Here is a 26,998-nt window from a genome sequence, read left to right as displayed (position 1 = left end):
GACACCAGTGAGAAGCCACCGTTAGGGCCCCCAGGGCAGCATGGCTGCCCCAGCCCAATCCCATCTGCAAGGCCCCTATTTCCAAGTCAGGCCACGTTCTGAGGTGTGGGGTGAGGATATGGGTGTGCACTGGGGGTCCACCATTCAAGCCGCCACAGCCGTGTTCTCTGCCCCTACCTCCTCCTGCATCTCAGGTCTCCCATCTGGGATCACTTTCCGGCTGCCTAAAGTATGTTCTTTGAAACTTCTCTGAATTGAAATCTGCTGGGGCAAACTGTTTTCGTTTGTTTGTAACGATTTGCATTTTGCCCTTGTGTTTTACTAAAAACAAGTTTTTAATTGAAAACTCACAAAGTGTGCAAATCATAATACACAACTTGACAAACCTTCACACGGCGAATGTATCCGGATCAAGACATGGAGCAACTCTGGACCCCAGAAGCCTCCCCTTGTGCCTCTGAACTCTGTCCCTCGTTCCTCCCTGGAGAATTTCCACGCCGGCATCCTCTTCCGCTCAGCACCAGGCGTGCGCCCTCGGGAGACTGTGGGGCAGGAGTCATCGCGGCTGCCCGGCTGTGAGAGAGGCGCCACGGGGTCCCCGCAGGTGCACCGGCTCCCGCGCCACCGAGACAGACGCCTGCTTGTTCGCCTCGCCCGGTGCTGCAGGTCTTCCAACGGGCATCTGGCCCACAGGCCCCACTGTCCTGGGAGGTGAGCACCTTCCACGTGCCCTGCGCAGAGCCTCTCCCCAAGCCTTCTCCTGGTTTCATTTCGGGGGGGGGAGAACTCTTTACTCATTAAGCAACCCAGCAATAATGAGTGAGTGAATGAATGAAGGGAAGTTCTGGCCCTCGTTTCTACAGATGAGCCCAAGGCCACAGCTGAGGTCCGTGGCCTCCTCCACTGGCTTCCCCATGGCGCCCTGTGCTGGATGTGTTTTAAACCCTGGGTTGTCTTTCCGTTATTAACTTACAGGATTCTTTATAGATCCCGGATACGAGTCCTTTACTGGCTAAACAGGTGGTGTGTGCGTCTAAGAGCACCTGAAGCCCGAAGGTGGGACTCCAGCTGCTGCGGGTGCTCCCCCAGGCCGAGAGGGAGCCTTGGTCCAGGGCAGCAGGCACCAGCTCAGGGCACCGACGCTGCCCCCCACCTGCCCCCTGCTGCTGCCCCGTCCTGCCCCTGCCCCATAGCTCTGCCTTCTGGGGCGGCTGCTACTCCCAGGCCCTCTTACGTGGGACCTGAGGATGCTAACGGAAATGGACAAAATGGTCCTGCCCCTTCCTGTGAAACGACACCCAGGACCCGGCCAGCGGTGTGCCAACACATGACACACTCGCCAGCCAGCAGGGTGAGGCCGGCCTCAGGCTCTCCCAGCAGGAAAGCGCACCAAAGCGGCCGTGGTCATAAATACACGGTATTTTATTAGAAATGCATAATTACAGTGTTGGAGAGCATTTCCCCCTAGAAAAGTAGGTAAGCAATATTTCCATCAAAATCGTTAGCTGTCTTTTGCAAATGCCTATTTTTGTGACACTGAACTGCACACACCAGCAAACGGTTTTGCTACTCCACTTTTTTTTCCAATTTTCTTTTTTGTTATAAACACCATAGCAAATTACAAAAAGCTGTTTAACAGAGAAAAATATTCCAGTTCTTGATTTTCTTGTCTGCACTTGCAACAACCTGCGCCGTCATCCGTCACTCTCTGGGCGCCGAGTGTGGCTCCCAGGGAAGGGGCCTCTGGCGGACACAGCTTGTTGTCTGCATCTTCTTAACCAGTTAGGGTGCGCTCCTGGGGGAGGAGGCTGTCGGGTGCTCCGGGCAGGTCGCGGCCCCGGCGGCCCTCACTGGATCTGGATGGCTCCGTGGTCCAGCTGCACCTCGGGCTGCAGGGCCTCGGCCGCCTGCAAGAGGGGAGAGGGGGACGTTCACACGCGCGTCCCCTACAGAGGCGCCCCCGTCCACGTCTGGGCTGCTGGGCAGTTACACGACAACCTCTGGTTTTCATGCATGGAAGAAAAACAAACACGCAAAAAATAGGAATCTAGGGCTCACGAGGTTGACCTCCCGATTTTACACAAAAAGACTCCGGGCTCAGGGCGGGAAACGCCTGCCCCAGCGGCACGCGGCCGGTCACCGGCGCCTCTGCCCAGGGCCTCTGCCCTCTCCACTCCCTCCCCGGGAGACGCGCTGCCCACCGCGGCTGGGGCCTGCTGCTTCCACTCACTTTCCAGCTCGACCCTAAGTACCAGCGGGGAAATGAACTCCGACTAGTGTGCCAACAAAATGTTCTTGACATATTTACCTAGGATCTCAATTATCATTTTTCTTCTCATAGACACTGTCCCAGTGTCCCCTGCACGGTGGCTTTGGCTGCGGGAAGCAGGCACAGGGGCAGCTGCTGGCAAAGGGAGAAGGTGGAGAGAGGCTCGGAGGAAGCCCCGGCGGCACCTGTCAGTGCTTCAGGTTTAAATGCAAATGTCAGGTGACATTCAAAGTGTCATTCCTCAAAGGACGGACAGGGCTTCGGTTTAGGACGAGGACCAGTCCAGGGGTGGCCACGGTGCCTCGTGGGGCCCACGGGGAAGGCGGGGCAGGGACGACAGCCCAGCGTGCCACCCCCGAGCCCACCCCACGAGGTTCCGGAAAGGGGAGAGCAGCGTGGAGCATAAAGGCACGAGGCAGAGTGGGCCCAGAACCTCGTGGGGGGCCGGCCCTCTGGGCAGGGGCTGGGAGAGGCTGCGGAGCCAGAAGGCCCGGGTCTCCAGGCCCCTCCCAGGACTGAGCACCCGGGGGGAGAGGCTCTGGACTCCGGGCACCAAGGGCGAGGGGCCGATTCAGGAGCAGCACCCCTCGGGCCTGGGCCAGGAGTGCGCCCCACAGCTCGGGAGGAGGCGGGGCAGGGGGGGGTGCAGGAGGGCGCTATCCACCAGGGCGGAGAGCTGGGGCCATGCCCGAAGTGGAGCGAATAGCAGAGTCGTATTTCACATGACTCGATGGAGGACACCGCGGGCGCGCTGGCGGGGTGCCTGGGGGAGGGCTGGGGCGGGGCGGCCATCCGTCCTTGGGGCCCCGCTGGCGTTTCTAGGGTGGCAGGAGCAGCGGCTTGTCGAGGGGATGACAGGGTGGCCGCGTCGTGAGGGCCAGGAGCAGAAGGGGCCTCTCAGGAGCTCTCTTTCCTCACGTGTTTTTGACTTGTAAATACTTTTACACGCCCTTTGTAAATTAAAATCTGTATCATAATGTAATTACGTTACAAAATCATGCAATTTTAGAAGAGCATCCTGAATCCTGAGGACTGCTGACTGAAGGAGAGTCTGCTGCCATAGACGTCAAGCACGATCACATTCACGATGACATGGGTGGGGGGACCGGGTTATTCAGGATGGGATGAGGGGGGTTGGGTGGGATCTCGTTTTCAGAGCTCATAAAAATAGGTAATTTGGGGATTCCCCTCTGCACCCTGCCCTAGCTCCCATTTTGTGGATTCTTGGTAGTGTCTCGTTCCTTCTCACTGCTCTCAGTGGGGTGTAAATTCCTGCAGCTAACTCTGGCATTAGAGAGAACCGACCCAAAAGGCCCAGGAGTCTGTGGGTGCCAGACAGGGTACAGGGGGGTCTGGGGGCCCCAGGGCATCGCTGCAAACCACGTTGAATAAGTCATCACAGGATGCAGAGGCTGACAGGCTCTGGTGCCCCAAGAATGCTGGGCCCTTCCCCGGCTCCCGAGGCTGCACACAGACGTGACTTCCTCTCCCCCATAGGATGGCAATCCCCACGCCTCACGTCAACGCCAGGGCATGGGCGTACGTAGAAACCTGGGATTCGGATTCATGCCTCAAAGGCTGCTTGAAGGCAGGGCCCATGGAAAGGAGAGGACCAGGCCCAGAGACGACGGCCAGAACACGCCAGGAGGGCAGGGCCAGTGCCGAGTCCGGAGGGGCAGGCTGAAGGCAGAGCGAGGCGGCCATCCTGACAGCCTGAGGCAGCACCGCGTTCCCCAGCAGGCAGCACGGGCCCTCGCCAGGCCAGCGGCCGCTCGGAGCACACCCTGCCGTGATCTAAACCCACGGCCTCCCCACCTGGGAGCTTCTGCCCCCGTGGCGTCAAGAAGGCAGGCAACGAGCACGTCAGTGTCACCGTGTGTCTGTCCCAACAAGCTCCCTGTCCATCCAGGACTAAGTATGTGGCTCCTCTCAGGAACACAGGACATGCTCTGGCTTTAGAGCTGCTTGTTCTGAAAACCACCACCCCGCTCCCAGGCTGGCCTGAGGCTGCCCCGTTGGGAACCCACGCTCTCCCAGGGGGCCCAGGCACGGCCTCCGGACCAAGCAGGACCGCGAGAGCCCGGCACGGGTGCCCTGGGGCCCGTACACTCACATAGACCCTCCAGCGCCCTCGCCACTGAGCCGGCACCCGGCACCCAACACGGAGAAAGAGTGCCAGTGGGGGCTTCCTCTTCAGCAAGCACACTGACGGGGTCACCTCGGGGCCAGGGCAGGAAAGGGCAGGACCTGCGGCTGCTGGGGGCACGGCACCCCTCCAGGGAGGGGAGAGGACCCACCTGAGCTGCACCGGTGTGGTCAGTCACTGGCGCCAGCTGCACATACTGGACCTGGATGTCGCTGGCCTGGAGAGGCGACCCATCAACTCCGGCTGCGGCAGGGTCCGAAGAGGCCACGGCGATGAGCTGGGCCCCCTGCAGCACCTGGAGGGACAGACCGGGGGGCACGGTGAGTGAGCACGGGGCGCAGAGCGGCAGGGTGGCAGCACCGTGGGGCGTTCCTGGATGGTGGCCTGCACCGGGCCAGCCCTGGGGTCACTCTTGGAACCGTCACCACAGAAAGCAGCCCAGGGCCAGCTGCCCACTCTGGGATCCTGTTCTGCTCTACAGATTACTCTCGAGTAACATCTGCTTCAGTGGGTGTGTCCACACCTGGGGGTGGGTGTGGGTGTGCGCAGGTGGGTGACGTGTGTGAGTGCGTGTGCAAGCATGTGCGTGTGTGCACACGGGAGGCTCTAGTGTGTACCTTAGTCTGTATCCTGAGGCAATGCTGACCAGGGCTACAGAAACGAGTGAACTGTGTCCCCCATCTTGTCCGTCCCAGCCTGCTGGCCCCAGAGACCCCGGCCGGCAGGACCCCGTCTCTGTGGTGACATCCTGCCTGGCCCGGGCACCTAACACCAGGACATGGGCCTCGTGCACACACACGGACCCTCCCACACACGCACTCACACACACGTCACCCACCTGCGCACACCCACACCCACCCCCAGGTGTGGACACACCCACTGAAGCAGATGTTACTCGAGAGTAATCTGTAGAGCAGAACAGGATCCCAGAGCGGGCAACCTGGATGCCACGGGCCAGTGCCCGAGGCCTGACTTGCTTGGACCCCAGTTTCAGTGTTTCTGGAGAAAAATGTATCCCCCGCCAGCAAAAAAAAAAAATGGCAGTCTGGTCCGAGGGTCCCTCCAGCCTGCTCCAAGGCCCCTCAGGGAGCCGTCGGGTCAGCAGAAGAGGTAATCCCCTGCTCCGTCAGCTCAGGGATCCAGGAGGGACACCCAGAGCTCTGCTGCTCCCAGAGGACGGCCGGCATCCCCCCACGGCGCCCCCTTCACCTGCTGCCCAGACGTGCCCAGCCCTGCCTTGTTGCCCATCCCAGTCACTTCCTGCTGCTCAAGGCACCAATGAGCAGGTACATGGGCAGCAGGAGGTGCACTTGGGGGGTGAGTGGGGAGCCAGAGGGGCTGCAGCCCCAGTCCTGCCCCCACAGCATGTCTGGCTGCCCCTTGGAATCCAAGGGCTCCGTCCCCACATGCCACTGGGACCGTCCCCCTGGCTGGGCCGACAACACGCTCGGCGTCCGCACAGGTCAGAGGGGAAGTCCGTGTGGGGCCGGGACCTGGGTATCTGCATGTGCCACTGTTAGAGCAAGGCGAGCGCTGCGTGGCCCAGCAGCAGAGGGACAAGCCGGCCGTCAGGGCAGGGGGAGCCAGTATTTCAGGCTCCGACCCCGCTCCCGGCAACAGCCCCTTTGCTGGAGGGGGCAGGACACCCCGCCGCCTGGGGCAGGGCCACAAAGGCCCCCGCGCCCCTCAGCTCCGGTGTGAACTTGGGAGAGAAGCCTCAGAGGCCAGGAATGTTCCAGACAGTGACTTCCCACGAGACGGCCCTGGACCCCTGGACTTTGTCTAAACTCCTCAAAGCTACTCCTTTTTTCTGCCGCAACCACCTCCTCGGGGGTGCGTCAGCACAGTGCTCTCTTACCCAGCCTGACTTCCTCTGCGCTCCGAGGGGGCTGGGGATCACCCCATGTGGCTGCAGGCAGGAGTGGTGCCCAGGCACCCCCTTATGTGCTTTCCCCAATAGCCAACCAAACGGAGCTACTGCGGGTGGCCTGGCTGGAAGAGTCTCAGGAGAAGCTTAAGAAGCTCAAACAAAAAGGTTCAAAATAAAACGATAAGCATAACAAGGTAGGCGCCCGTGGCAGAAAAGCCGAGTTAAAAGGATACCTTGGTTCACTGGGAAATACACGGCTCGGCTAGCCGTGACTCGCTTACTAAAGGCAAAATCCCCTTTCTGACATCCTGACCCGACGTCCCTCACGCTGGGGGTCACTCAGAGCCCAGACACAGCCCCACGGGGACACACCCTTTCCTTGTCCCTCTTAGCAGAGGGGAGCTGCCAACAGGCTGAAAAGAGCCTTATCCTCCTGGGGTCTGTTAGGAAAATCCAGGCCCTCCAAACGGCCTGTGGGAAGGCCTCGGGGACATCAGGAAAGGGCCCGCTGCCGGCCCTCCGAATCGCTGGGCCATCTTCACTCAGAGCCAGCCACCAGCAACCCACCAAGAAGGCTCGCTCCATGCCTGGGACGGAGGGTCCACGCCCTCCCACCACGAGCCCACGCAGGGCACCGAGGGCGGGCTGCTCCGCAGGGGCCTCAGCGGTCCTCGCCATGAATTTCTCCAAAAGCCACACTCAGCCTGATGCTTACTGTGAAACCACTGTGTGGGAGACGCCGCAGGGGACACGGCTGCTGCCCCAGGAGCCGCCTTCTGGAACCAAGACCCACCCAAGAAGCACAGGGCTGCACCCCAGAAGAAGGGTCAACGAGAACCCGACACTCTCCAGTGTCCTTTTATCCGGGAGACTCAGGTGGCAGGTCAGCCCCGGGAGGACGGGCAGAGGGAGCGCCGGGAGCAAAAGGCCTCGGACAGGGCGGAAAAGGGAACCACAGGACAGGGGCTTTGCAGCTTCCAGAGGCTTGGCAAAGACAACAGGGCGAGACCGGCGTTGTTTCTGTCTGGCATCCCGTGACCGGGATATTTCACTGCTTAGAAATAGAAAAGTTCTTCCCAGCCGGCCAGGCACAGTGAAGGGGCAGGGATGGGGGTGGGATGGGGGGTGGGATGGGGGATGGGAATGAGGGGTGGGGTGGAGTGAGATGGGGGGTAGGAATGGGGGTGGAATGGGGGTGAGATGGGGGACAGGGATGGGGGGGTGGGATGGGGTGAGATGGGGGCAGGGATGGGTAGCAGGATGGGGGTGGGATGCGGGTTGGGCCACACCAGGAGCAAGGGCAGGGTGCCTGGCCCACCTGCCCCCCACCACCGGCAAGCCGGCATCCCCCGGAGGCCCCACGATCTGGTCCCATGAGGAGAGGACAGGGCCACACTCCCTACTACTGTCTGGCAGGGGCCAGCTGGCCATTTCTGGTGGACTCTGTCCTTCGGCTTCCCTTCGGGGGGCAGGAAGGTGATCAGCAAAGGCCGTCGAATGTGTGTCCTCACTTGCTGACAAGGGAGCTTAACCAGGAGCAGAGCTGGGGCTGGGGCCAGGGCAGCCGCGCCGCTCCGTCTGCCAGCTGTCAGTGCTGGTGGGAGCCCCGGGCTCAGACGTGGCGTCTCTCTGCGGGGTTGTGTAACATCCCCGGGACGCGGGTGGGGCTGCACGCTGGCTTACCTTCTCTCCACAAGGGCTGTTACTTCATCGTGATCTAGGCATCTGCGGTTAATTACGGACACCATTTGGACTCAGGGATTCCAGGTTATTTGTCCTAATTCCCCAACTTCACAACGTCTGTGAATTATCACTTCAGTTTCTTAGAATATTTGAGTGTGTAACTGTGTTCTCGGGAATCTAAAGATTCAAAACTGCAGTGCAGGAATCACCTCAACGAGATACGGACAGTGGGGCGGAGCCGGCCCCTATTTCCAGGGAGAAGACTGAGCCCGAGGCCTGCCCAGGCAGGGACACGCTGGTCTGGAAGCCCGGCCGAGGGTCCGTGACACGCGCTCCCACGTCTGCCAGCAAATCCGGGTCGTCAGGCACCTGCGAGATTCCTGTGACCCGTTCACCCGCACGGCCGCAGGTGAGAGCTTTCACGGCCTCCGTGCTGCGGCGCCACCCGCCCCTCAGCTGCGAGCGCTCCCTCCAGAACGCAATTCCACTGCCATTAACCTTAAAACCCCAAGAGCACGTCAGGACGAAGCCCCACCCCGCCACCCCCAGGAACGGACAGGCCCGTGGCGGGAGCCTCCCCTCCCCACGCAGCGCTGCGGCGCCTGGGCCCCCCCACCGCCGCCCGCTCCCCCACCCTCTCCTTCTAGGCCGCCAGCCTCGGAGGAGCGAGGGCGTGATTTGGAGAGAGGCGGGAAGGGTCAGGAAGGCGCCAGAGAATATAAACCCGTTACCCGGCACGAGCCTTCTGGGCCCGGCACGGCGTCCAGGCACAACCGCGTCAGCTCTCCCGGCTTCCAAGGCGTGGGAGGCCCCCAGGCCCTTCACCTCGGCTCCACGACTTCCCAGCCACTCACCACAACCCGAGCCCGTGTCCCCTGTCGCACCTCCTCTGGCCTCCACCGAGGGCAGCGCCTGCTTTCCAGGCCTCTCCCAGGAAGCCCCTCGGCACCGACGGGTGACCACGTGGCAGCTCTGGGCTGGACACGTACCCGGCGCTGCTACTCGACTCGCCACGTGTTCGCGCCTTCTCTCACGACATGTGGACGGCTGGGTCCCGCCCGTCCGAGGACATGCTGATGACCAGGCCTGGCCCCTCCCCACGCAGCAGGGTCCCTGTCCCAGGCAGGCCCACCGTGGCCTCCACACACCCCCGACAAGCAGCATTTAAAAACACAGGCCCCCACATTTCCAACCAGTGCGGTTTGCTCCCAGGGGCAAAAGCTGGGGGTAAAAAACATCAAAGGCCACCAAACCCTGACCGACGGAGGCAAGCGAGCCAGGTCAGTGCGGGTCCCGAGGGAGCCAGAGCCGATCGGAACGGGAAGCGGTGCGAGCGGCGGCCTCGAGAGAGCTTCCTCAGAACCACAGCTCTCTGCCCGCGGTGGGTGCGGAGGGGACGACGTGGGTGACGGCTCTGAGCTCTAAGCTGGGACTCGTGGCTGCCCTGAGTTAGCACTGGTTTGCCAAATCCTGGACTGAACTCAAAAAAAGAATCCACGTAATGTTTTCAAATTTGAAATTAAAAAGTTAGTATTAAAATGTGGCCCTAGTTTTATAATCGTTTTACCTTTTAAAAGTTCCTTTAATAACTGAATTTAAGGTCAAATCATGCAACTATTTTTTAATGAAACTTATGAAATTATGGAACTCATTTCCGAGAAAGTTCTGCTTGTACTCTGGTTCTGGCTGCTCGCACCTACCGCTGCAAATAGAAGGCGTTTTACAGCATCCTGAGAGGGCTTTTTTTCCCTGTCAGCATTGCCAGTAAAAAGACTTTTCACATGATCCATGCAACTGATTAAATCTACGAACTTCAATGTCAGAAAACTTAGAATCTAGATTTGGAGCATTAAAATTGAGAAGGCAGGCACGCCACTAAACGAGTGGTGAATGGAATCAAAATGGGGGAATGTTCTCGACTGGGAATTTGTACAGAAAAGGCAGGACTTCCAAGCTTTCCCACACTGGTCTGGTTTTGACAAGAGCTTCAGAAAGGAGTCGAAAACTTAACGTGCATGAGACTGGAAGGAAAGGTCTTCTGGCTGCTTCCTGGCTAACCCACCCCTCCCCGCACGGCAGGACGCCACGCGGACACCACTCGCCGCAGTCACAAGGCGACAGCCTGAGCACAGGGCGGAGGGTCCCCGGAGAAGAGGGGGAGCCAGCGCCCCTCTCCTCAGTGCGAAGGGCTAGCCCCTCATCTGCCGGCAGACGCGTCTCCTGAAGTGCAGTCAGCCATTAAAACCCTCCCACATGGGACTGAATAACATAGTGGAAAAAACAAAAATAAAAAAAAAAAACAACTCCAAAAAAAGAAGAGTCCAGGACCCGAAGGTTTCACTGCTGAATTCTACCAAACATTTAAAGAAGATTGAACACCAGCCCATCTTAAACTCTTCAAAAAAATAGAAGAGGGATCACTTCCTAACTTGTATGAGGCCAGAATTACCCTGACACCAAAGCCAGATAAAGATAGCACAAGAAAGAAAATTACAGACCAGTATCCCTTATGAATATAGATGCAGAATCCTCAACAAAACACTGGCAAACCCAAGCCCTAATCAACGGTAGTGCCAAAAATCCTAAAGAATACCCAGGTCCCTAACTGAGACTCTATAAAAGTTTCACTCACTAGGTTTATTTTTCAGAAACTTAATCCTCCAGAGTGTTCCTATGCCAGATAAGTCCCAAAACCCAGAGGCAAGAGCCTCTTCAAGAACATCAACCAGACGCCTCCCCCTTCCCCATAATGCTGATACCCCTTCCTTTTCAATATGAACAAGTTAGGGTGCTCACTGCCCAGATATCCCTGAAGATTGAGAAAGTGATCAAACAAGAGAGGGGTTACAACAGACAAGATAGGATTTAACAAAGGATTATGAACACTGAATCTTTATATAATTTTTTTTTTTTTTTTAGTTTCTAGGGTATTAGAATGGCCAGAAGGAAATAACTGACATGGTGGAACTATAACCCATAACATTCTTTGAAATTTGCTCTATAGCTACTTGTTAAAATTGTACTTTGAAAGTTAACACCTTTCTGTATAAATGTTATACTTCAAAATAAAGAAATAAGTCAACTTATGGAACTGTAACCCATAACATTCTTTGAAATTTTGTCTCCAACACTTGTTAAATCATACTTTGAAAGTTATCACTTTTCTGTATATATGTTATATTTCGCAATAAAAAATGTAAAACAAACAAAACAAAACAAAATGCTGGCAAACCAAATCCAATAGTATCTTAAAAGGATCACACACACGTGACCAAGTGGGATCTATTCCTGGAAATGCAAGGAGCTCACACATAAGGAAATCAGTGTAATCCACCATATTAACAGAACAAAGGGGAAAAACCCAAACGGTCATCTCGATTGACACAGAAAAGGCATTTGACAAAATCCAACATCCTTCATGATAAAAATACTCAGAAAACTAAGGGAACTTTCTCAACATGATCAAGAGCATATGTGAAAAACCCAAAGCTGACAACATACTCAGTGACAAAAGACAGACCTCTCCCCTCAGATGAGGAACGAGACAAGGATGCCACTGTCCACCATCAGTCAACACTGTGCTGAAGGTCTAGCCAGGGCAATCACACAAGGGAAAGAAAGACAAGGCAGCCAACTTGAAAAGGAAGAAGTCGAATTATCCCTATTCAAGATGACATGATCCTACAGCAGAAAAATCCCAGGAATCCAGAAGAAAGCTTCTAGAACTAAATTCAACAAAGCTGCAGGGTACAAGATAAACACAGAAGTCAACTGGGTTCTTATACACCGGCAATGAACAATCTGAAAAGGAAATCAAGAACCTAAATCCATTTACAACAGCCTCTAAAAGAATAAAATACCAAGGAGGTAAAAGATTTGTAAACTGAAAACTACAAAACACTGCTGTAAGAAATTTAAGAAGACCTAAATAAATAGAAAGACATCCCACGTTCATGGATTGGAATAATTAATATTGTTAAGAAGTCAGTTCTGCCTAAAGTGATCTACAAATTCAATGCAAAGCTATCAAAATTCCAGCAGCCTTTTTAGCAGAAATGGAAAAGGGGATCTTCGTATCAAAATGGAATTGTAAGGGGCCCCAAACAGTCAACATAATCTTGAAAAAGAACAAAGTTGGAGGACTCACACTTCCTGATTTCAAAACTAACCACAAAGCTATAATAATTACAATGGTGTGGGCCTGGCATAAGGACAGACATAGAGACCAAGGGAACAGAACCGAGAGTCCAGAGACAAATCCACACGTCTGTGGCCAGCTGATTTTCAACAAGTTGCCAAGTCCATTCAATGGGGAAAGAACAGTCTTTTCAACACATGGTGCTAGGACAACTGGAAATCCACATGCCAAAGAATGAGTGTGGACTCTGCCTCTCACTACAGACAAAAACCAATTCAAAATGGACCAAATAAAAGAGCTAATACTACAAAACTCTTAACATAAGGAAATATCTTTCGGATCTTGTAGTAGGCAATGGTTTACACCGAAAGCACAAGCAACAAAAGAAAAAACAGATAAATAGGACTTCATCAGAATTAATAACTTTTGTGCAACCAAAGGACATCATCAAGAAATTGAAAAGACAACATGGAGAACGGGAGAAAATATTTGGGAACCATATACCTGATAAGGGTTTCATATCCAGAATACATAAATAGCTCCTACAATTCCACAACAAAAAGACAACCCAATTAAAAAAAAATGGGCCAAGGATGTGAATAGACATTTCTCCAAATGGCCAATAAGTACGTGAAAAGATGTTCAACATATTTATCCATTAGAGATACGCAAATTAAAACTAGGAGTGTACCACTTCACGCCCACTAGGACGGCTATTAATTTACAAAACAGAAAACAATGTGTCCGCATGAATACGGAGAAGCAGGGACCCTCGTACAGTGCTGGTGGGAATGTAAAATGGTGCAGCTGCTGTGGAAAACAGTTTGGCGGTCCCTCAGGGAGTTAAACATAAAATTACCATTTGACTCGGCAATTCCCCTCCTGGGTATTTACCCAAAAGAACTGAAAGCAGGGACTCAACAGATATCTGCACACCCATGTTCACAGCAGCCAAAGGTGGAAGCCACCCCAGGGCCCACCAACAGACGACGGACAAACAGGTGTGGCCCATCCACACAGTGGAGGCTCGCTCAGCCACCAGAAGAAGTGGCGTGTGGTGTGCGCTACCACACTGACGAACGCTGCAGACAGCGTGTGGAGTGAAATAAGCCAGACACAGAAGGACAAACGGTGTGATGTCTCTTATACAAACACTTAGAGTAAGTTCGTTCATAGGGACAGAAAGCAGAATAGCAGTTACCAGGGGTGCTGGGAGGTGGGAATGGGGAATCATCACTAAAAGAGTATGAGCTGAGTTCAGGGTGATGAAAGTCTGGAAACAGTTGTAAAAGTTACACAGTGTTGTCAATGTAATTAATGTCAAAGAACTGTCCACTTAAAGTGGGTAAGGTGATTTTTAAGTTACGTGTATTTTATCACAATAAAAAATAAATTAAAAAAGATAACCTGGGTCTGAGAGCAAGAGAGCTTCGTGGCGCTGCCCCGGCTTCCGTCCGTGCAGGAAGCACCACTGAGGCCCTGCCATGGCTGGCCAGCATGCACACTCGGATGTGAAAAAGCACACCACCGAAACACAGCCCTGGAAGGTCCCTGCCAGCCCCACGCACCCCGCGTCACTTCCTGCCGGGCTCGGGGAGCACCACAGAGATCTGGGGCTGTCTGGCCCCCAGCCTCGCCTCACCCCATGTGGCCTGCTCTCCCCTCCTCAGCCCCTCCCCAGAGCATTCCCACAGGGTCGGAGCAGAAGAGGCCAAGCCTGGCTACAGATGAGGGGAGCACACCCGGCCCCGGTGGGGAGGTGGACTGCGCTGCTCGCCCGCTCAAAGCACATGGCGCTCTGGAACCCAAAGCAGGTCACAGGCCTCGACGCCAGCTTGGCAAGTGAGAGTGTCTGTTCTGGTTTGCTAATGTTGCTGGAAATGCAAAACACCAGAAAAGGATCAGCTTTTATAAAGGGGGTTATTTGGTTATATAGTTACAGTTTTGAGGCCATAAAGTGTCCAAGGTAATACATCAACAATCGGGTATCACCGAAGGATGGCCAATGGGGTCCGGAAAACCTCTGTTAGCTGGGAAGGCATCTGGCTGGCGTCTGCTCCGGAGTTCTGGTTTCAAAATGGCTTTCTCCCAAGATGTTCCTCTCGAGGCTGCAGCCGCTCTTCAAAATGTCACTCTCAGTTGCTCTTGGGGCGTTTGTCCTCTCTTAGCTTCTCCAAAGAAAAAGTCTGCTTTGAACAGCTGTCTTCAAACTGTCTCGCATCTGCAGCTACTCTCTCAGCTCCTGTGCGTTCTTCAAAGTGTCCCTATTGGCTGTAACAAGCTCGCTCCTTCTGTCTGATCTTATATAGTGCTCCAGTGAACTAATCAAGGCCCACGCTGAATGGGTGGGGCTACACCTCCATGGAAACCATTCAATCAGAGTCATTGCCCACAGTTGGGTGGGGCACATCTCCATGGAAACAACCTAATCCAAACGTTCCAACTTAACACTAATATGTCTGCCCCCACAAGACTGCGTTACAGATAATGACGTTTTGGGGGACATAATACATTCAAACTGGCACAGCGTCAGATCAAGTGAGTTCTAGGCACTTTTCAAGTAGTTCTAAGCTGAGATGAACATTTTGCTGAAACATATAAATTCTCAAAGCAATTACAGTTACAATCGTGAAGACAGAAATAAAAGCAGGAAGAAAGAGGTCAAAAGGCCCACTCTACAAATGTTGAATTTTCATCATAAACTAGCAGTGCTGTTACTCTTCGCAGGAATCTCGTCCAAAAGGAGGACTTATTTATTATATTCTAGCCCATGAAAGCAAACAAAGGAGAGAAAAGTCATGCCTTGCTATACATTTTTCACAAAACGAAAACAACAGCGGGACTGAGGATGACTGTGGAGATACAGGGAACCCACACTCTTCCATGCAGCCCCTGCCCCAGCGTGGGGCTCCTGCAGCACCTGAGGGGATTCTCAAACGGACAAGCGGGTGCACTGACGTGTTCCGAAAGTAGGGCCCGGGATGACCAAGTCACCAACAGCTGATCTATCAGTTCACATGTGGGTGAAGACTAGTCACAGGACAGTGTATAACGACCCACCAACTCATGTCTAAAAAGGATCTAGGTGAGCTTACACAGAAGGACGTATGATAAATTATACGTATCACCACCATGTCCATGTCCTGGGTGCCACTGCCCACGGAGCCTTCCTCTCCGGACTGAGGACTGGCCAGGGAGGGAAAGGAGACATAACTGACCGGTGTGGAGCAGGAGAGCAGCGACCAGCAGCAAGGGCAGGTACAGCCCTCCGTGCCCTGCAGCCTGAGGACTGTGAGCAGGCCCCGGTGCAGGGGCATTTGGACACACACCGTGCAGGCGGGTCAGCTGGAGGAAGGAGCAATGAGCCCATGCGAGGGGCGGCGGCCCTCGGTCCTGCACTGCTCTGCAGGCGGTTCTCCTTCCACTGATCCCCTGCGAGGGTCACCCCCGTGCAGTGAGTGACGCCACCAAGGGCACAAGAATCAGTTACATGGACCCCAACCTGCCATCTTCTCAGACGTGCTGCCGCGGCCTGCAGCCCCTCGAAACACTGTGCGGCCCCCGATACTACAGTAAGTGGGGGTGGGTCTGTGGCTTGGATTTGACTTTAAACTGGTGAGAGGTAAAGCCCACGTAAGTCAAGTGCTGGGTGTGGAGCAGCAAAGCACCACAATCCACCAGGGTCAGCCCAAAACGGCGGCCCAGGAAGATGCGTCTGGGCCGAGCTCTGCTCCCGGCGGGCAGTCGGGGGGCCCCAGAACCCATCGCCTCCTGCATGATGACCAAGGGAAGTGACAGAGCAAATGTCCGCCTTTTTCCATTTCGGGCTCCCAGCTCCTCCTTTATCCTTCCTGCTCACTTTAGGTCTGGAGCAGCCCCTGATCTACAGGCTTTTTCCACAGACTGTCACGTGGAAATCTCTAACCAGAACGTACCAAGCTCCCGGCTCCCAGCAGTCGCCAACAGCACCCCCCTCCCCCCCCCCCGGCCACAGCCGCCGCCAGGAACTGAAGCGGGGCCCCCCTCGCTGGGACACCTCACTATCACTAGGGGATGCCCAGAGAGGGGCTCTCCCCAGCCCCATTTGGAGTGACACACTGTGCATTTCTGAAGCAGAGCCAGTCACTTCCAGGCAGGACAGCGGCACAGGGTACGAGTCTAAAGCAGCCCACTAAGGGAATCCTGGATCCAAAAGCTCTGCTCTTCTGAGTACACACATCTGGTTTTCCTCTCTGTACTGCCAATTCTGAAACTCTGTTTAAAGACCCAACTGAGATAATGCGAAACTGGTGTAAAAACCTAAAATAAATGCAAGAAGCTCAATGACATTTCAGTAACGTTTAGGTATAAAATTCTGAATCCCTCTTTACCCAGATGAAGAAAAATCCATGTACTTGAAAAACCACACTTTCAATACTCGATTTAATTAAGTGTGTGTCCACAGACAGAGGTGAGATCACTCACCCAGAGTCTGACAGAAAAGCCAAGCAGGCAGGTACTTGCTTTGGTCATTTCCTTTCAAATCCAATTTTTTAAGGAAACTGTCAATTTAATCAAGTTGACAGTTTTCAAAACTAGGCACTAAATTCAAAGAGAAGCTACCTCACCGTACAAAAACGCGATGCTCAGAGAAAGGAGTCTGCTGTCCCAGGGACGCCCAAACCACCCGCTGACAGGGAGAGAGCTGCTGACCGAAGACGTTGTTGTACAACAAATGCTGAAACCAAACTATAATTCCTGCACCCTGAACACTCACGTTTCCTTACGGTCCACTGAGTGCTTTCATAAGCCAAGTGAAACAGCCATGATTGGATGCTCAGAAACAGATGACTGTCCACTAACGGATGGTCAGGAAGGGCAAGCCAGCCACAGGCAGACGTGCAGATCTGCTCCCTCGGGGGGTGGGGGCCGCCCTCCAGGGTGAAGTCACTCGACACAGCATATTAGAAAGCATCCCTGGGCCAGCGAGGCCGTCCTTCCAAAGCTGGCGGACTGACATTTATGCGGCAGACGTGGAGCTCAGAGAAGATGCTGATGACGCCCCAGGGAGGCCGGATGTCGCACACCTGCTCCCACAGGGGTGTCGGGCAGCGGACAGCAAGAAGGGCAGGTCCTGCTCACGAGCCTCGCAGCTCTCTCAGGCCTCTGAGCACCAAACCTCAAACACCAGCTGGGAGACAGCAAAACAAAGCCCGAAAAATATAAAGAGGCAAAAGCAGAAGTCTGAAGATGCTAGTTACGCGCTCCCACCCAGTCATTCCAAATGAGGCAGTGTTCTTAGGGACAAATCCTCACCAGGTGTCTTAACCTGCGCGTGGCCCAGGGCTGGGTGGGGGGCAGAAGAGGCTGGGCCTTAAGAACGCAGCCACCGTCGAATCCGAGGCCCTGTGCATTTTGCATGGACTACGGACCTTTGGAATCTAGATGGGGAGGTTGGAGCAGGTGGGCAGTGGATGAGAAAGAGCGGGAAGAAAATAAAAGTCAGCTCAGGTGAGTGACAGCGTGATGGCCCGACGGTCCCGACCAGGAGGGCCCGGAAGGGAGAGGCCGGCAGGCAGGCCCGGCCCAGGCCAGCAGCTCCCGCAGCTATGGACGGAAACGCCAACCCAAGAGTGAACTCTGCTCGCTGCTGTCTAGACTGATAATGACAAAGCAGTGATTTACCACCTCACACAGGAAAGACGTGATGTAGCAAGGAATGTGCTCAGGGCCGCTATCTCTACGCGTCAGTGACAATGTGCTCATGGCTCTTTCTTACTTTCCTTTTTTATTTTTTTCAATTTGGAAAACTGACTTCACAGAACAAAAATTATTTTGGGTTCACTGTAATGGGGCAAAAGAAAGAACTTTCATAGAGGAGCTGCTGCAATTTTCAGATGGAGTTCAACTCAGTAGGAAGTCTCTGTTCTCCAGGGTGGCGGAAATGTGAGCTAATATCCCCTTCCAACCACCACTGGGCGAGGCAGTTCGAAGGGGAGACGCGGGGATCTCCACACCCCGGCCCCAGACCCTCCGCTCTGCAGTGAGAAGAGGGACGAGGCAGAAGGGCCTACAAGACAGCCCCTCTGAGCCTCTGCATAAATGTTAAAAACTCCTTCCACTGTGAAAGTCAAAGCCTCATTGTCCCTGCCTCAAGATGGGCTGTCCTGAGGGGCTGGGGGGGACACTGGCGGGTTTTCGCCCCAGGCCAGGAGCCGCGTGCCCCTGGAGGCTTGTGGCTGAACCAGCCGCAGCTTTCTTGTCTCTCTGATTCTGGTAAACTGTGGTTTTAGCGCTCGCCACCTCGAAAACAAAGGTTCAAACAGATTTCCATGCCAAGCAAGACGAATTATTAAGAAAAGAAAAACCCAAGTATGTGACAAACTGAGGACCTCCTCCCCCAGCGGGGGCGGCCCCGTCTCGAAGGCCCTGTCATTTAAAGCGGTGCTGCCCTCACATAAAGGAGCCAGAAGGCCTGGGCTTGCTGCACCTCGGACAGTCACTGGAAGAGACCGCTGAATGGCCCAGGAGGCAGGGTCCCTGCTCGTCTCCCTCGGGGACCCCTCGACACCCTGAGCCTCACCCAGCTCACCTCCTCTGACAGCCAGTTGTCTTCTGCTGCAGCGCTTGGGTTTTCACAGGCTTCTGTGGGAACGTGTGTCCCAGGCAGGGGGTGTTGGGCAACGTTCCACTACCAAGGATGGGGGTTCACTGGTTTTGAGGGATGGCCAGAACAAGTCTTCCCACTTTCAGACCCTCAGCTGGAACCCAGTGACCCCCATGGTTGATCAGCTGCAGTCCTTTGCTTTCCAAGAACTTCCTGAAGGCCCCTCATTGCTTCTGGACTGTGAGCTCCTCACCAAGGGTCACTTACTCATGGCAGGGCACCCAACAGTCTTCTCCCAAATGGGGGCCCTTGGTCGCCCGGACATCCCACCCAACCCCCCAGCTTCCTCCCCACCGGGCAGGAGGGGCGGACACAGCTGCATGCCTGGGCAAGGCACCACTGCCTGCCCACCCCACCCCTGCTCGGGTAGGAACACAGGGCCCGGACGCCAGGGAGAGCTGCTCCACCTCAGCATAAATCAAAAAGAAACAAGCAACGGTCTCAGAAAAAGCCACATTCCAATTGTCAAGTGAGTAGCCCTGGCCCCCTCGGACTGATTTCTGATTGCCCTGACCCAGAGTCAGTGAACTGCAGTTGGCTCTCCAGCAGACGACGGACGGACCCCCATTCCACGTGCCCACGGGGGCTTGCACTGGCCCTGTCAGCACAGGCTTAGTTAGGAGCAGCTCCAGGGACTCCGAGTTGGACTCTAAGATTCGCCATGCCACTGGCCTCCAAGCCAGCTCCATCCTCCCATTCAGCAAACACTGCTCCAGGGCAACACCTCTGCAGGGAAGGCTCTCCAGGGGCTGCCGTGGGAAGGAGTGTCTCAGAAGATCCAAGTTAGGTAGGGTCACCGGGAGATCCTGCATGGCCAGACAGAAACACAGGGAGGAAGTGTCCGTGAGTACTGCGAGGCCCAAAGGCCTCCTTGCAGTCCAGCACGGGGCGCTCCATCACACTGTGAGCACGTCGGGCGGGAGCTGTGCCCGAGCCACCGGCACGCCACGGCAACACCGTCCTCACAAGCTGGGGTGGAGGCAAGAAGCTGGATTTCTGTCAAGTTGTCCCAAAATTATCAGGATTCTGCATCCACTAAGGATGTATCACGGACGTGACTTGTGACCACGGTCTTTCATGCAGTTCATGGGGAAGGGGTTGGGGCCTCTGCTTGCCCACGGGGAGCTCCAGGGTGTGTGCAGGGGAGGTGGCTGCAGAGACAGTGGCCCTCTCATGGGAAGCCCGGGAAAGGAGGTGTGACTCAGAACGTCCCTTTGACACCTGTGAGTTTTGGGCTCGGGTACATGCTCAACGGCCGCCATTTTGCCCGATGCTGTCAGGGCATCTGCGCGTCCAGCCACCAGGCCAATGCTTGCGTGGAGAAGTTCCTCGCCTTGCTGCCCGCCAAGTCAGCAGCCAACAGCTCCATATCCAATCTGCTCGACTCAGCTTCCCCCAAAAGCACTGGTTCCCTCCACGTGCAGAAACGCCGGATGCCTCAGCCCAGGACAACTACACCACGGCCAACGCAGACCCCCTGAGAGTTAAGTGCCACCTGTCAGGGAAGTCTTTGGAGGACTGGACCAACATCGGATTCAGAAGGGAAGGCGTCCCAGCAGCTCTGTCTACCAGGAGACCCTAAGCCAAAGTTCATGCTCAACACCTACATTCTAAACTCCCCAAGTCCCTTCAGAGAATGAAGAGGGACAGAGGATAAACACCACCAGCTGCTTTACTACCCGGAAAAGCTACCCTCGGGAGCCAAGCCCCAGGAACTCTTGGTCAGTCACAGGGCCTCACTTGAGGAAACAACAGCTTCCCGTGGGTCCGGGGTTTGGAGACGGCACGAGGACAGACCACTGGGAAACAAATGAAACACAAATGACCCCGGAGCTCTGACAGATTAGCTTCGGGGTTGAAACCTGCTGGCGGGAATTGTCCAGGATTTCCCTAAAGTGTCATGAGTTAGAAAATGGATGTAATGTTCTTACACACACACTGGGCCATTTTCCACGGTTCTCAGAGCCCTGGTTTATGAAGCCCCCTCCAAGGAGTCCCTGGACTGAGGCCAGGAAGCATTTCCCCGGGAGCCTCTCAAACCCATGCACGTCCCCTGGCCAAAGAGGACAATGTGTCCGCCACGCCGCCGTGGCAGTCACAGACCACGTTTCTAACCTCGGGGAGGGGAAATGGGAAATGAAGGAAAGGGGAGGACGAGCCTGCTTTCGACAGGCCCAGGCTCTGGGGGGGCTCTCTGGCCTGGAGGGCTTCACAGAAAGCCGGGGCGAGCCACAGCCCCTCACCTGCTCTCCACATACGAGGCCGTGGAGCCGCCTTGATGGGAAACACTGACTCATCCGTATTGTGAAAACATAGCGTGTTGTTTTCAAACACAGTCATGAGGGAAAATAAAAACTTAGCTTAAGTATGACAATTACTTGTCTTTGCTGCATAGTTGGTTCTTGGCAAGTAATCTTGAGGTTAGCAAGAGGCCATTTTCAAATTAACTAAAGCCAAAAGTCAGACGCTCTTGCAAATGTCTAATTTCAGAGGTAAAGAATTTCTTCAAACTTTCTGAAAGTGGAAAAAACACCCAAGAAGCAACACCCGCTCCTCGGCCAACAGCGGGCGGCCTCTGGGAAGAGCCCGGCTGAGGACGGGTGGGGTCCAAAGTTCACCTGAACTATCCCCCATAACCAAGAACGTGAACAGTGCGTGTCGTCTTCCTGGTCTAACTCGTGCAGTGAGAACCAGCACCAGCACCAGCACCACCAATGAAAATGGAAGGAATGGGAAGGGGGGTCTTTGCAAAGGATTTCATTTCAGAGACAACCATATCGCAGACATGGAGTTGAAGCTGAAATGAAGCGATGCCCTGACCGGTCTGTCCTCAGGAGGACACTGACGCGACCACTGCGGACCCAGCCACCCGGTGCGGGCGGGGAGGCTCGAGGCCAAGGTGTGCTCCTCCCGACAAAGCCCAGCCCGAAGCACATGGCCCAGGTCCCCGACCCCGGCCAGGGGGGCTCGGTCCTCCCTCTTGATGAGGACAGCGGGGCCTGACACAGACGTGCACCCATCTCCGTGCGCCCCACTACACAGCCCACACAGACATGGATGGGGGCCGGGTGGGCCCTGTGCTGCCTGCGACTCCCAGGAGATGGGAGGCCCTCGCCGGGGGTCCGCTCCCTCCCCTCAGTGGCCAGTGATGGGACCCCAGCCCTGGGTGCGGGTCTCTGGGGAACAGGTCTGCGTCACCAAGGCAGCTCGCCGGCAGCCTCCCGCCCCGCTTGGCCCTGTCCTGGCCGACAGACCGGTGGCTGGAGGCAGGTGGTGGCGGTGGGCTCCAGCCCTGGCGTCTGGCCTGGACCTTCGGTCCAGAAGGGAGATGGACCCCATCTCTGATCAGGACCAAGACTGTCAAAGTGCGTGGGCTCTGCAGGTTCCTGTGGATCCCCGAAACAGGTCTGTGAGGTCAAAACCGTCTCTGTAACATGGTCCCACGCCCAGCTGCCTCCCCCACACGCTCGCGCCTGCAGAGGAGCGCCAGGGAGCGGGACGGGGTGTGGGGTGCCGCGCGCTCTCGCAGAGGAGAGCTGGAGCCCGGCGGCCCAGCTAGGGCCCCGGGCAGGGTGCTCTCAGGCAGAGCTCGTGCCTCGCCACCTTCCACCCAGAGTTACAGCAAAACCGTGAAGCCCGAGAAGCCACCAGTTCAATCCACACCCCCCCACACACACCACATCTTGCTGTGGAAAAGGTACAAACAAAAACAAAAATACAGCAAGAATCCAGCTTTAAATTTTAACTCCCGTGCTTTATGAGACAGCCTGGATTTAAGATGCCCTCTCTCACCCTCATCCACCGCGGGCAGTGACGACTAGCACCCCAGGCCCCCCACGGGCAGGAGCACCCACCCCACGTCCACCCCTTACTCTGCAGGACCGTTTCTGAAACACATTCTGGGTTAAATTTCAGCAGTAACATCAGGTCCAGCCATCCCGGGTGAGACCACCCAGAAGACGGTCAAAGCCACGCCCGGCAGGAAGCGTGAGGGTTCTTCCCCACTAACACTCACCAAGAATCCGTGCTCCCGGGGGCCGACCGCCAGGAGAAAGCGGCACACACTGTCGTGAGGAAGGCTCCCATACGACATTAAACACATTCCTCCCTTCCTGGTGAGGAGGTGACACTGGTTCAAGCTGCCCGTTAATGCCTCGGGCCTGTCCATCGGCCGTGAGGCCACCGAGTGGGCCACCTGGCCCAGGGCCCGCGGGCTGTGGACCTGGAAGGGGGTGTGCCCGGGCCTCCTTTGGGGCGTCCTGGCCACGCCGAGACGGCTATCTGACACCTTCTGCTGCATCCCCAGCCCACTCCCGGAAGGCCTATCTAAAGGAAATGAATTAGAAACACGGTGTGTGGTGGTGCCACAGCTTAGAAGGCTGAGAACAGGGGTTGGTTCCGGCTTCGTCTACGGCTACTATGAACCGTGCCATCTCTCTGAGCATCGGCGAGCCGTCGAGAAGCACGTGAAGAGAAGAGCTCTCTCCTTCCACAGAGGACATCTACAGAGAAAACTAGGAGAGGTGAAAGCTCTTGCCCGACAGGGCACTGGACAAACGAGGCGAGGCCAGCACGGTGTGTGTGCCACCCGCAGGGCCGAGGCCACGGATACTCAGTGCTGCACCGAATGTGAACCGAGGATCTGGCATTGCCGGGTGAACAATTTTGGAAAAATTAGATCAGATGCTCTAACCTTCAGTTTTAACAACTCCAAAGATTTTTAGGGAAAAAGGCCATGGGAAAACATAAGCTGTATATAAAACAGGTTGATTTCTAAAATCAGCCATAAACAGAAAATTTCACAAATCATAGTTGCCACAGAATTCCCAGCTTCCCGTCCCTCTCGGATTCTACACAAACACTGTCCCTGTAGGAAGCCTGCAGAGGATGAAACCGTGGTGGGCTTTTCTATGTTCCCTGAAACATGGCCAGCCCCTGCGGAAGGACAAGCAGGAGCCAGCTCACGGGTCACCAGGAGAAAGCCCGTCCTAAAGGCGGCCGGGTCGCGGCTTCCCACAGCTGCCCGGCAGCGGCCACCTGCTTTCCTTCCTCTGCTCTGTGTCGGACCCACACAGGCAGGGCCCCCTGACTCCGTCAGACTGTGACTGCATCACACCCAGAGAAGGGACAGAAAACTTGGTCAGAGCAGCTGGCCTCCGAAGGGGATGGGCCCCAGGCCCTCCTCAACGCGCAAGTCGTGCAGAAGACCCAGGCAGACCCCGGGCAGCACCTCCCTCACCACGTTAAGATCAAGCTTCCTGCTCACACGGGGAGCCTGGAAGAAACCAAGATGGTCAGACAGCCAGGCTGGGAGAACTTAGGGGGCTGTCCCGGGCAAGGAATGGGCAGCTCCCAGCCAGACAGGCAGCACTGCCCCCTCCCCTCCTCCTGCCTGGGCCTCAGAGCACAAACCGCAGGGGTGCACCACGGCGAGTCCAGCTCCCAGCCCCAACTGTGCCATCGCGCCAGCCCCCATCCCGCTGCTGCAGGGCCACGAGCTCGTCCTACAGGCTCGCCTGAGAGGAGGGTCCTGAGGAGCCTACGGCCCAAGGCTGTGTTCTAGGGCTTTCTCCGGGCCAAATACCCCTTGATCCTTCAACCACACAGTTTTTCTGGCATCAAAGATATAGTCCTCACTTATCTCTAGAAGGTTAAATCGTCCTAAATCCAGTCCTCCTAGTTGGGACAAAGGAAGGAGCACCCCAGGATTTTTAAATGGCTCTTCCCACAGCCTCTCTAAACCTGTGTAGTGCCCAAGGTCCAACCCTAACCACCCTCAGTCTCAGAATCACAGACATAGTATTTCAGTCATTGGAAGAGGCCCTGCTGACCGATCATTTAGCCTCAACGAGTGCAACACGGACCCCAAGGCCCCAGGCGGGGAGCGTGACCACCAGGGCCAGTGGGTGGCAGGAGCAGCAGGGCCAGCTGGTGGCCCCTGGGCCTCTGTCCAGTGTGGCCCAGGATATGACACTGTGCTGGTTTGGATATATTGTGTCCCCCAAAATACCATTATCTTGGATGCAGTCTTGTGTGGGCAGGAAACGTATTGGTGTTGATTGGGTTGGAGACTTGATTGGATGTTTCCATGGAGATGTGATCACTGAACTGTGAGTGAGATCTTTCATTGGATAATTTCCATGGAAGCGTGGCCCCACCCATTCAGCATGGGCCTTCATTAGTTTACTAGAGCACTATATAAGCTCAGACAGAAGGAACGAGCTTGCGACAGCCAAGAGGGACACTTAGAAGAATGCACAGGAGCTGAGAGAGGAGCTACAGATGAGAGACAGTTTGAAGACGGCTGTTGAAAGCAGACTCTTGCTCCAGAGAAGCTAAGAGAAGACAAATATCCTACGAACAACTAAGAGTGACATTTTTGAAGAACTGCAGCCTATAGAGGAACGTCCTAGAAGAAAGCCATTTTGAAACCAGAACTTTGGAGCAGACACCAGCCACGTGCCTTCCCAGCTAACAGGTTTTCTGGACACCACTGGCCATCCTCCAGTGAAGGTACCCGATTACTGATGTGTTACCTTGGACACTTTATGGCCTTGAGACTGTAACTGTGTAACCAAATAAACCCCCTTTTATAAAAGCCAACCCATCTCTGGTGTTTTGCATTCCAGCAGCATTAGCAAACTGGGACAGTTGCCAATGGGCCAGATAGGGCCCCAGGAGCCCAGCGCAGTGTCCACCTGCTGGTTACTGTCCGCTCCACTTGCCTGTGAGGAAACAGAGCCCCAGGAGCTCCCCATTTGCCCAAGATCACAAGACCAGTGAAAACAAAGCCACCCAGAGAGGTCTGACCCCAGTTCCTCTAGGCCTAGCTCCTGCCCTCCCGGCCCCGTGCCGCCCTCGGCAGTCAGACTCGCTTAACCTTCCATGGCCAAGGTTTGCTAGGTAAAAATGAAAAGAATGACCACACAGGAAATTATATAACTAGGAAATCTCAAAAGCCTCATTTGACTTTAAAAATAAGTTTCCTTTAAGACAATGAAGAAAACTAAGCTAAATTCTTTCTACTTCAGCTTTTGTTATGAAGAGAAAACAGCTTCAAGACTTTTAGCCCATTTCTTTGCTGCCAACTTGTCTCTTGGCCAAACACTGGCTGGTCGTGGCTCCTCTCCTGGGGCAGATTCTCCCACCCTGGAGGTGCTCTAGGAACTCAACTCAGGCACCAGCTGAGCGTCTCCCCAAACAGAACACAGCTTCATCAGAAACACCGCACCAGCTGGTTACACCATTAAGACCTATTTTTAAGAAGCCAGGCTTTCTCTTCCCCGTGGGCATGACACCCAAGCAAACCTTCCATCAACAGGACCGCATTTACTCCCTGGTTTTCCTGTTCTCAGAACCTGGTAAAGGCTCTGCGGGCCACGGGACTGCCCTCCTTCTCTGGGCCTGCGCTAACTGCGGTGCTCACGTGCTCATTTCCTCCGTCCGCACCCAGCTCACTCTTGGTGACACACTGTTGACAGATGGGGGCAGCCGCTCCTGGATCGTGGGCCCACCCCATTAAAGGAAACAATCTACATACATCGACTGCTCTTCATCTCCCACCAGCCGGACCCTGCCCTTAGAGCTCGGCCAAACGCCACCACTGGGCACCAGGGTTACTTCCCGACCATCCTTCGTACAACGTGCACAGTGTGGAGGGCGAAGAACACGCCTGAGAACGTGAAATGAGAACAGCAGATGACCCCAAAGAAGAGCCCGAAGAGGCAGCGGAGAGAGAATTAGAGGTCTGCTACCCAATCGTATAACTACGCAGCTTACACGGTGCGACCGGGCGACTGGGCAAACCTCACGGCTCACCTCCCTTTACCCAGTGCATGGACAGAAGAGTAGAAAAATGGGGACAAAAACTAAATGAAAAATAGGGAATGGGATGTTTTGGGTGGTCTTTACTTGTATTTTTATTAATTTTTATTTTTTTGGTGTAATGAAAATGTTCAAAAATTGATTTTGGTGATGAATCACAACTATATGATGGTGCACTGTGGGTGACTGTGGGGTATGTGAATATATCTCAATAAAACTGAATTGGGAGAAAAAAAGTTGAGGGGTTTGTTTTACTTTGGGAGTCAACATGAAACAATGGGCTAAACTTTAAAAATCAATGGCTGTATTTGTCTACAAAGGAAAACAACTCCTAGGTTATTTTTCTACCCTGAATGTGTATTATGTCACAGAGCCAATTACACAGAGCAGCTATTGGTTCAATGTGCTCTTGATCTCACACA

General features: G+C 55.0%; 1 protein-coding gene across 3 annotated transcripts in view; it reads right to left on the bottom strand.

Annotated features, from left to right (window-relative positions):
• Positions 1-1,404: 1,404 nt before the first annotated feature.
• LOC119518439 (BTG3 associated nuclear protein) overlaps positions 1,405-26,998 on the bottom strand; it is a 153,709-nt gene continuing 128,115 nt past the window's right edge. For 2 of the 3 annotated variants that reach the window (XM_037815576.1, XM_037815577.1), the window contains 2 exons: positions 4,567-4,710; positions 1,405-1,907 (listed from right to left, as the gene is read on the bottom strand). In XM_037815576.1, the coding sequence (XP_037671504.1) occupies positions 1,848-1,907; positions 4,567-4,710 (204 nt within the window). In that variant the 3' untranslated portion in view covers positions 1,405-1,847. Of the gene's footprint in view, positions 1,908-2,308; positions 2,405-4,566; positions 4,711-26,998 lie in introns of all 3 variants that reach the window. The other variant, XM_037815575.1, reaches the window with a different exon arrangement.

This window comes from Choloepus didactylus, chromosome 22 (assembly GCF_015220235.1).
Source record: "Choloepus didactylus isolate mChoDid1 chromosome 22, mChoDid1.pri, whole genome shotgun sequence".
NCBI lineage: Eukaryota > Metazoa > Chordata > Mammalia > Pilosa > Megalonychidae > Choloepus > Choloepus didactylus.
This window is presented reverse-complemented; position numbering and strand designations above follow the sequence as displayed.